The sequence below is a fragment of the Thunnus thynnus genome, chromosome 12 (assembly GCF_963924715.1).
Source record: "Thunnus thynnus chromosome 12, fThuThy2.1, whole genome shotgun sequence".
Classification (NCBI taxonomy): domain Eukaryota; kingdom Metazoa; phylum Chordata; class Actinopteri; order Scombriformes; family Scombridae; genus Thunnus; species Thunnus thynnus.
In genome coordinates, this window is record NC_089528.1 from 6,030,606 (window position 1) to 6,041,472 (window position 10,867).

Consider the following 10,867-nt stretch of genomic DNA (forward strand, 5'->3'; position numbering starts at 1 on the left):
GTTTGTGGTCTCCCTCACTATCTGGACAGCTGTGGTGCTGCACCATAGCGCTTTTATCCTCTTCAATTTGTTTGATGTATGTGTTGTTCTGTCAAATGCGCCTCTTTTCTTGATGTGGGGCTCATTGGGAAAAAAAAAAAAAAAGTGATGGTCATCTTCATGTGAAAAGCATGGTTAAATGTGGCTGCAGTCATTAATCAGAATCAATGGAAACCCACAGGCAAGCTAACTATGAGGAGCGAGACTGAATGAAACACACCCTGGGAATTTTCACGGTTATGTAACCACATACTCTTGTAGAGTCTGGGTCTAAAATGAAAACACTGTTGTTTCTGTTGTGACCAAAAATGGCTTAAAAACAATGTCATCACGATCAGATAACTCACTATGGATTATTATTAAAGTTATATATCGTATACTGTACGTTTGAGGCTGAAATCACCTGTATTTACCACCTGGCTCCTGGTTTATTAGCCATTTGATGTTGATTATCATTAATAATACAATGACTGTCTTCATCATCTTGTAATCATTAGTGCGGCCAATGTGATGTGATCAACCATTATCATCATCATCACTGCCAGCCATCGCCCCCATCATCATAATAATCATATTCATCATTTTTGCAGTATGAGTATCCTCTCTCAACGCCTTCATAATCACATTATCTTTGTCAGTAACATTATCCAATCATACTCATCATAACTGCAACAGTATTATTATCCCATTATTGTCATCATAATTATTAGCGTTGTCAGCAGTGGTTGGACCACAACCTAAAAAATACCGAGGTCAAGAGGATGTGCTGGGTTAGCCTAGATATTTTTTTGTTGTTGTTTGTCTTAAATTTGGTAATTTAATTGAACATGCATTCCTATTTACGTATATTGCTTCTGGATAAGGCGTAAATATGAGGAGAAACCTGAAGACCGTTTCCATTTATGAGTAGAAAATGGACATGGACAAATTATGATCTATGGAATAGGATAGTGGACAATCTTAATACTATTCCCTAAGTTTACCATTTTATTTCATAAACTGATGTGTTTTTTGGCAAACGAGCCTTCATCAAAGCACCATAACAGTTGTGTCCTGATACTTTTATTGAGATGAGCAATCATCCTTCAGGTAGTTAGGGGACATACTAACTTCCTCTACTCCAGTTCATAAATTGGCACTGGCAGAGCTCCTTCACTCAGATGAAGCACACCCGTCTAGACTTTAATAAACCAACATCTTTACGTCTTCAATATTTGTTGACAATTTTCCCAACTGACTATTATTAATGTCACTAAGGATTATTTTGGTTAATCTGTTAAATGTTTTGATTAATTCTTTAGTCTATAAAATGGCAGAAAAGAGTGAATCATGTTCATCATAAGCTAGAGCTCAAGGTCAAACTGATTGTTTTGTCCGACCGAATGTCCAAAACTCAAAGATATTCAATTTACACGATTATATAACAACAATTATTATAATCAAGTATAAAAATTGTTGGTGATTTTATTGGCAATATATTTTAATTGACTACCCGGGTGATGTCATCATGTATTTCTGATCCCTGTGATTTATTCATCACTGTCAACATGCCAGAATTTGAAACTAGTCTTAAGAGTAAACAATGTATAAACCCTGTGTGACCTTGTCGTGAACACTAGCCTCCTGAGACCAGTATCTTTTTCACTGAAACCATATAATGAAAAAAAATTCACATAGCACAAGAGACTGTTGTTAAAAGGAAAAACCCAAATGCTGTAAAGTTTACTGGCTAACACAGGATATTTGCAATGACATTCAGCATCATAAGGTAAATGTAACAGAATTACATTAAACAGAGCGGAAGAGAAGAAGCAACAGCAGGTAAACAGAGCGGTAGGAGCCACAAAGCGATAACAGACACTAACTGGTGCTGGACAGATGGAGACATTTCAACCAACAAGAGGATGATAAAAATATTCTGATATTATAATATAATATTTCCTGACAAGCAGAAATACAGGCACATGGCTAAGTCTAGCTAAGTTTGTAAGCAGAAAGTTATAAATTTAAATCCACAAAATGGGCCAGTGTGAGATGTATTCCCTCCTACTGTCATGCTGTCACTGAGCAAGGCGTGTTTCCCAAACTCAGTGTGTGGCCTGTGACTGTGGTTAAAACTCTCAGGTGGAAACCGGCTATGTGAAATGCCAGTAAAGAGTTTTTCCTACATCAGTGCCTATGATGCACACATGATCAGCTTTCACCCACCTGCTATGACCGCCGGGTTGCTCTGCCCTCCTTCGGGCTTCACCCACAGCTCCAGGCTGAACTTGGCCCTCGGCAGCTCCACCCCTGCAGCCGGCTTCACCTTCAGCTGCTCCCGGCGCCCGCTGAAGTACAGGGCGGTCATCCAAGAAGGGGGCACCCTTGGCACGGGGCTCCCCCATGGAGAAGAGCTGCCGACGGGCAGGCTCGCGGGCGGATCCGTCTCTTCTACCTCACCGGAATAGTCGCCGTTACCGTACTCCGGGGTCCCAGTCGAAGTCCGCTGGTCCCCATCTCCCTGTTGCAGTCTGCGGAGAATCTGGAGCCCCTTGGAATCTGTTGAGCTGTCGGGTAAAACTTTCTCCCAGCTGGAGTTGTTTTCTTCCTCGTAAGGGACTACGACGAGGCTGCGTGGAAACCTGAAGCGGGAGCCGCGTGATGACTGCGCGTGGCCAGAGGGAGAGACGCTTCGCCCGGCGTCTTTAAGTGAAGACTTCCCGGGCGGCTGTGTGGCGTCTTCGTTGGCATAATTTTTGTCTCTCCTGTCATTCGGCGAATGTTGCTCATAGACCCGTCCAGACAAGTCATCATATCCGTCGCCCGCTCCCACCGCCACATCTTGTGTGTCACCCCAGCTTCCCCTCTCCTCCCCCGCTGGAGCGACCCGGTGCACCCCGGTGTCAAGCCCGCACCCTCCTGCACAAACCGCAGGAGCGCTCTTAACAGTGTACAGCTCTCTCTGGCTCGTGTGTGTCCTCAGACGGGCCACTGGAGGGCGGTGTTGGGACGGGGAGAGGGAGCGGGGCTGCCGCCGGGACCTCCAGACGCCGGAGACAGTGCAGGGTTCACCTGCTATCCTGGGGAGCTCACGGTCTGCCCGCCGGGCCATGGCGCGTTTGTACCGGCTGAGTGCATCGGAGCGAACCGGGTTGAGCAGCCACGTGTTAGTGATGAAGACGAGGAAGATAGCCAGTAGTCTGATCAACAACATTTTCTCAACTTAGGCAAAGTATTTGGCTTTTTTTTATTATTATTTTTTGTGAGGATAAAGAAAAAAGAAAAGATCTTAGCTCTTAAAAAGTCTGTGTCTGGTTTCCCAAGTCAGCAGCAAGAGATCTCACACCAGACTGTGCTTATTAGATTTATTTGCGCACATTTACCCAGAAATAAAGAAGCAGCTGTTTAAGTTGCCTGTTCTGGAATTTAAAAATTCACTTATCTTGGTAAACAAATTAGGAGAGTAATCAAATATAAACTATCAGTGCATTCCAAAGAGATCCAACTAAAAAAGAAAAATGTCACATTCAGAGTTTCTCACAAGGACTTATTGCATATTGAGGTTCTTGTTTTATGTTTGGTATTAATTTTTAACAAGGTAGACTTAAAGAATGACAGAATTCATTCAGATTTTCAGCTAAATGAATCTAAATTCTTTGTTGGCGCAGCTGCAATGGGTCTCCACTCTCCTGCACTTTGCGCGGACCTTTCAGAGGCGACGCTTTGCCTCCTTTCCATTCATGCTCACTGTCTGCAAAATATCTGTAGCCTCTGTCACTTTCCTTTCTGTTTACTTGCAGAAAAAAAACCGTCCAGCTATTTCTGTATGCGTTTCAGTCCTAAGCCCATGAGGTAAAGATTTTATTTTAAACGTCACTAGGCTGATTTCAAATTTGACATCACCAGACACATAATTATTTTTATTACTGAGGAAAATGTGAATGCAATTTCCTTTGACTGACTTTATTTGCAGCATGAATAAATCAGAGTTCCCTCCATAGTGAGTTTGCACAAAAACCTCCTACTTTTTTTTACCTGACCATTGCGGCATCATTTAGTGCGTCCTGTCCCAAAATATAACTGCAAGGTGAATCAGAGTAATAATTTTAAAAAATAAAAATAAAAAAAAAAACAAAGTCACTCCAGAGGCAAAATGAAGTACAGTGCAAAGTGCCAGCCCTAAAATAGCTACCCTACTTGTTGAGGAAAAGCTTTCCTATAATTTCTGAGAGAGGACAAAAATATGAGTCCATCAAACCCCCATCATGGTTCAGCGTCCGCGCGTCAGCTCCTCTTGGTTTTGTTGTGCGTCTGTGTGCGCTTCAGAATGACTTGCTGCTCCTCTGCACCGGTCCATGCAGTAGTAGTAATATCCTCCTCCATTCACTCCTCCATCTCTCTCTCTCTCTCTCTCTCTCTCTCTCTCTCTCTCTCTCCCTCTCCCTCTCTCTCTCCCTGGCTCTCTCCCTCTGTCTCTCTCCCCCTCTCTCTCATTCTCCCGAGTCCAAAGGTTTTTTTTTTTAGTTTTTTTTTTTTTTTTTTTTTTTTATCAAGGAGCCCCTGCCCGCCCTGACATCACCGGTAGGGGAAGTGTGCTGGAGGTGGTGGTGGAGGAGGAGGAGGGGGGGCGTCCTACCCTTGCCTCACGTTTGTGTTTTACAAGGGAAATCCTCTTCTCCTCTCTCTCTCTCTCTCTCTCTCTCTCTCTCTCTCTCCTGCCCAGTCCTGTGCTGTGCATCCCTCTGATGCAGAGGGGAGACAGGAAAGGGGCTGTAAAGTTTATTTATGTATTTATTATTCTTGTCCTGGCCTCATCCATCCATCCATCTCCAGTGTTGGAAGAAGCACTCAAAGAATAAGTACAAGTAAAGTATAAGTAGCTATAAGTAAAGTATAAGTGGTGTGAAAATGCTTTGTTTCAAATAAAAGTCCTGCATTTCAAATTTTAATAAAGCAGTGGTGGGATTTAATTAATAACATTTACTCAAAGCACAACTTTGAGGTTCTTGTACTTTGTATTTCCATTTGATGCAACTTTGTACTTCTACTCCACTTACTCCACACTTTAGATAGAGATATACCTTTTACATTCATTTCATCCCAAACTACCAGTTACTTTGTAGATTAAGATTTTACACACAAAACATGTGACAAGCTTGTAAAATATGTTTCACTGGTATAGCTTCAACTAGCCACTAAACAGTTTATAAATGATAAAAGAAATAGCTCCACCTTGACCAACTACATTAGTTAAATGCTACTTACACATTAATGCATCAGTAATAATAATCCAATAATATCATTTATAATATTGTAACATTCACAGGGGCCATTTTTCTGAATTACAAGTACTTTTACTTTTTATATTTTAAGCATATTTTGCTAATGTATTTACATTGACTTTTACTTACTTGTTATGGAAGTAAAGAATCGAGAATCGAATACTTCCTCCACCACTGCAAAATGTTGTAAAGCAAAATTGTAAGTAATGTAAGTATTAAAAAAAGTTATGCAGAAAATGGCCCCTGTGAGTGTTAAATTATTATATTATATTATATTATATTATATTATATTATATTATATTATATTATATTATATTATATTATATTATATTATATTATATTATATTATATTATATTACTGGATTATTTGTATTGATGCATTTATGTGTAAGCAGTATTTTACTGTTGTAGTTGGCCAAGTTGGAGCCACTTTAAAGAATTTTATATCTACAGTTTGATAGTTAAATCTAATTGCATTTTATGAGCACAATATAAACATGGTGGAATATGTGATATCAAATGGATATACACAAGTACAAATATCTCACAGTTTAAGTGCAGTACTTGTGTAAATGTACTTAGTTACTCTTATTAATGGGAGACTCTCCTGTCAGCCCGGCAGTGGATGAATGATGGTGGAGGTGGCTGAGCTGAGGGCTGGAGGGGCGGGACTGCTGCAGTAACATAAGTGTGTTTGATGTCTTCCACTCTCTTTCTTCCTTTCTCTCTCACACACACACAAAGTGAAGGAGATGAGGTTTGAGTACCCCCCCTCCCCCTTCATCTCCATCACCACCCCCAGCCCCCTTTTTTCTTTTTCCTCTTCTTCTTACTCTCTCCCTCCCTGCCTCTTCTCTTGATCTATCTATCTATCTCACTCACTCATTTGGTCCAATAAGTCCTCCACATTTAACGACCACATAGGTTGTTTGCCCATGCGTTCCAGAACGACACATAGGAGCGTTTTTCAATCAGGCGCCTCTATCGGCGGTAATCTGCAGGACGACATCATTTGTTAAATCACTGTTAAAAAACATAATGATGTTTTATGGTGTGACAATGCTGTGGTTAAGGTCTGGTTAGGTTTAAGCACAAAAACCACAAGATCATGGTTTGGGTTAAAATGCCATTAAAATTACTACCTCGTTAAAGTTGGGCAACCTTTGTCGTCATGGCAACAGTAAACACCATGACAATTGTAGTTACAGTTTTTACAAAAACTGTCCCAAATTGTGGTTGGCAGGGTGACACTTGCAGTTGAAAATAGGAGGCAATCAGCGGTCTCTGCAGCTAAGTCCACTTTTTGCCATCTATCTATCTATCTATCTATCTATCTAGCCATCCACCAACCCGCCAATGGATCTATTATAAGAGCTGGATACCGGACCAAAAATGGCGCCCATTCAGTCCTATAAGAACTGCTCGGCTGGTGCATATGTCAAAAAAGTTAGTAGCTTACGAGTTTGCTTCTGCATTGTGCGGCCCACTGAATATGCGTAGTGGTGTTTCCCCCGCTGGCCCCGCCCGCAAGTTCCCGCTCGGCCCATAGACTTTACATTGTGATGACGTCACAGATTTTTAAATGGCTTTTTTCGGCTCAAGGAAAGTTTTACATATATAAAACCTCCGTGGATCACAAATTTATAACAGTGAAAGTCATAATTGACCTTGTTTGTAGTTCGAGGTGTCCTGTCAACAGTTTTACAGCGTCTCTTTTACAATGGTGGTCTATGGGGAAATCCTTTTTGGGGCCGCAGGGGGATTTTTTGCTGCAATACCGTGAGTGACCACTGGGAAAAACTGGCTGCAAGGCTGAGCATGAACCCGCCTCCTCACTTTATATTGAGGTCATCTGAACTGCGCCACTTCTCCAGGTCCTAATTGCTATGGCCACTAGATGGTGTCTGTCACTCAGTCGTAACTACAGGTCATTTTTCCCGACTGACATTACGACCTATTGTGTCGTTTTTCTTGGGAGACAGGGTCCAACATTCTCTGGTTTCCTTCAGTAGTACAACACAGACAGGCCCAACATCTGTCTTGCACATGAAAAGAGTTTTTGCGAGCTTTTTATCTTCCAAATATGCTATCTGCTTGTGTTCGTGTGGGCCGAGCCAGGGCTGAAAAAACAGGGGGAGGACGCATCAGGTGAGAGGAAGGAATGAAAGCAGGGGGGATATAAGGAGAAATATACGGAGAAATATCATATAATAATGGTACAACATTAAATATCATGATTTAACCATATTATTGGATGTGAGATGCATTACACTACTCTCTTTAAGATATCAAATTATGCTGTTTGTAGGGGGAAAAAATTACTAGAGCTTTAAATCGCATCAGAGTTTTTGCTCAAAGTTTGTGACTGCTGGATGCAGTTGAAAGCTCTGGAAAAAAAAGCTAGTAAGTGGCCCTTGAGTTAGGTTTGTTTTGTCTTGTTTTTTGGGTTTTTTTTTAGCAAACTACTTTTTCCAAGATCAAAAATGAACTTTCCTTCTTAGGATATTATACTGTTTTTCCCATTAAAGTAGTGTGTCTGTGTTTCCATACATTCTGGGGCAAATGTTACATCCACAGCTCACAATTTGTTACAACCTGTTTGGTCCCTCATGGCCACATCCTCCAAATTTTGACTGAACAGACTGATACTACTGGAAGAATTTTTCCCTTCATTCCTGCTTAGCCAGCAGAAGAGGTGACTCCTCAGAGCACAATGTAAGTGAATCTTCCTTCGGTAATATCCCACACACAGTTTTTGCACTAATTCCAGTATTATACAGTTTTTATGTGTCGAAAACATGCATTTTAAGTGTTGCGGAATGTCCTGATCTTTTCTTCCTTTCTGCCAAAACTGTGTATATTTGCAGCTTATCATATATAGTTGAATATTTTGACACATGAAAGATATCTTGCAAATGGAAAAATCGCTTTTGGCAACTTGTGCAGGCCCTCCTAACTCAAAAGACAGGTGTACTTACTGAGATGTTTCCAGACACTGCAAACAAAATCTATACTGATCTTCAAAATGCTATAAAACTTTATAGCCACTATATACTGTCAGCTGTTTGTAGACTTTTTGGTTTTACCACCAGATCCTTGTGTAGGATTGATTTGTGCCATTGTGTTTACAATTATGACATGCAGACAAATTACCTCAATAAAGATTTTATCCATCGAAATGTTTGTTTGCTCTTTCATTTATGTATTCAGTCATTATTTATCCACCACCTCTTCTACGTGATGATTTAAAAAAAAAAAAAAAAAAAAGTGGCTATTATAGGCAGCTGTTGCTGTTCCACACCTTCTGAAATGTCGCCCCTTCCTCTCCCACAGACCCCACTATTTTTTGTCAGGCTCAATTTGCAAACAGGGCCCTGGCTCCAAGCTGGAGATGGAGATGGAGGAAGAGGCCGCTGGCAGCTATGGCAGGGGCCCCCGAAGGGGCAAAAAAACGGTTCCTAAAGAGTGGGAGGCAGGAATTCCACAATCCCAGCCTGCCTGACTGAGGGATCTGCCTGCTAAACATTCAGCTTTTTCTGCTGGCGAAGTGCTCTTTGAAATCCAGCTGCAACTGTGTTGGAAAAAAAGAAACAAGAGAAATAGGAGGGGTGGGTTTCAGAGAAAGCAACAAAAAAGGGAGGGAAAGGGAGGATGAAGGAGTAGAGACAGAAGAGGAAGAGAGCGACAGAGGGGTGTGCAGTGTGTGGTAGAGTGTGTGTATGTGTGTGTGTGTGTGTGTGTGAGAGAGAGAGTCTGAATGGGCGTGCCCCACCAGGGCCTCACCCCCCACTGTAAGGGACCTCCACAGATTATCCTTCATCTGAGCTTGTCGGTCTTGACCCCACTGACCCTGAGGCCCGCTCTCTGTCTCCCCTCTCTCTCTCTCTTTCACACACGCACACACACAAACACACACACACAGACGCTTTTGCTCACTCATTCATTTCTCCACACACCATTGTTATTTTCTCCGTCACTCACTCTTTTCTCTCTTACCTCTCCGCCACTCGCTATAACCTACGATGCACCAACACTGCCAACCCTCCAGCCCCACCCCACCACCTTCACCGGCACACACATTTCCCAAACACACATACACACAACCCGGTCCCTCATGCAAAAGAGGGGGACCCAATAGGAGAAAATCCAGGCTGATGTGCAGGACAAATGAGGAGGGGAAGAAAGAAGAAAAGGGGAGAAAGAAAATAGGCAAGCTTTTCACCACCACTGATATAAAATAGAAGGGGGGGGGTCGGGTGCTGAGAGGGACAGATGCAACATGATGTATATACAGTACTGCAGGTGCTTTGCTCAAAAGATCTTTATTCAGAATCAGTTGTTGCATGTGCGGAGCTTTTAAAAGCTTCACATAACCAGCAAAAATTGATACTGACAATCTGGCGTTGTATGCATGCAACTTTTTTTTTATTGTTTTAATGTTTCATCTGTCTCTTTCTTTTGTTTGGTATCTCTCCCATCACTCTGCACTGTGTCATCTCTATAAAACCCAACAGCTGAATTTAATAATCTAAAAAGTAGTTTATCTGTGTCAAAATGTAGGGGGAAAAAAACACAAAATTCCCAATTCTTAGCTTTAAAAAATATTGTATGATTCACGTTTTTCACACTGCTGCATGTATATTTAATGCAATTAGCCAAAATATCACATAAATATTGAGTATCCCTATTAGCACACCGACTTTCCGTTCTTTCTTTTGAGTCACACAGTAAATGAAGCCCATCTTTCCCCAGCTTGACTGACCTATGCTAAGCAGCACAGAGGAAGACATTTGACATGGTGGTCCTTTTCAGAGAATTTACTCTTCGATGTATCCAGTAATTTTCCTCTTGCTGAAAACCTTATTTCACATCCTAACTGTGCTCCATAATGGTACATATAAACTTCTTCCACAAACAAAAACACTGGGGAAAATCCATGTTGTGCGTGCCTACATGGAGGACCCCTTATTTGCTCACGTGGAGGTAAAAATGGAAAAGCAAGTAGCAGGCTGGATAAACTGTGAGCGTGAATACGTTAATGCTCCTTAGGTTTTATTTGCAAAGCTGCAGGTGGATGCTTGAATGACAAGACACTGTTTTTCTTGGCTCCGTCGCTGGCTGCACTTTGGGGATGTGACCTACCTGCTTGTTTTTGATGTAAAGGCAATATGATCTCAAATTAAAAAAAAGACAAACATGAGGAAACAATCTATATTTCTATGTTCGACTGAAATCATTATAATAATAATAATACTTCTAATCGTTTTTAATGTTGATATTTGTATATTATCCTTCTATAAATCAGCATTTCATGATTTTTATGGTATTTCTGAGGCTATGGAGCTATACATCTTTTTTATATTCTGGTATTTTATCAGTTTGCTGATATGTTGGCCTTTTATTAATACTGGATATTGATTACATACAACAAAACTGATGTAAAGGCTCAACTTGATATTTCCCTAATGTGACATTTTGATCAGATTCCACAGAAGTATGTAGATTTATAGATTTATTATGGCTGTTGCTGTTGTTGTTTATTCTGAGTTTTAAATGAGGATTTC

General features: G+C 41.2%; 1 protein-coding gene across 1 annotated transcript in view; it reads right to left on the minus strand.

Annotated features, from left to right (window-relative positions):
* Positions 1–4,911, minus strand: part of pappa2 (pappalysin 2) — a 77,860-nt gene extending 72,949 nt beyond the window's left edge. Inside the window, exon 1 of the mRNA XM_067604969.1 lies at positions 2,248–4,911. Within this exon, the coding sequence (XP_067461070.1) occupies positions 2,248–3,235 (988 nt within the window). The 5' untranslated portion in view covers positions 3,236–4,911. The remainder of the gene's footprint in view (positions 1–2,247) is intronic.
* Between the last annotated feature and the right edge of the window lie 5,956 nt (positions 4,912–10,867).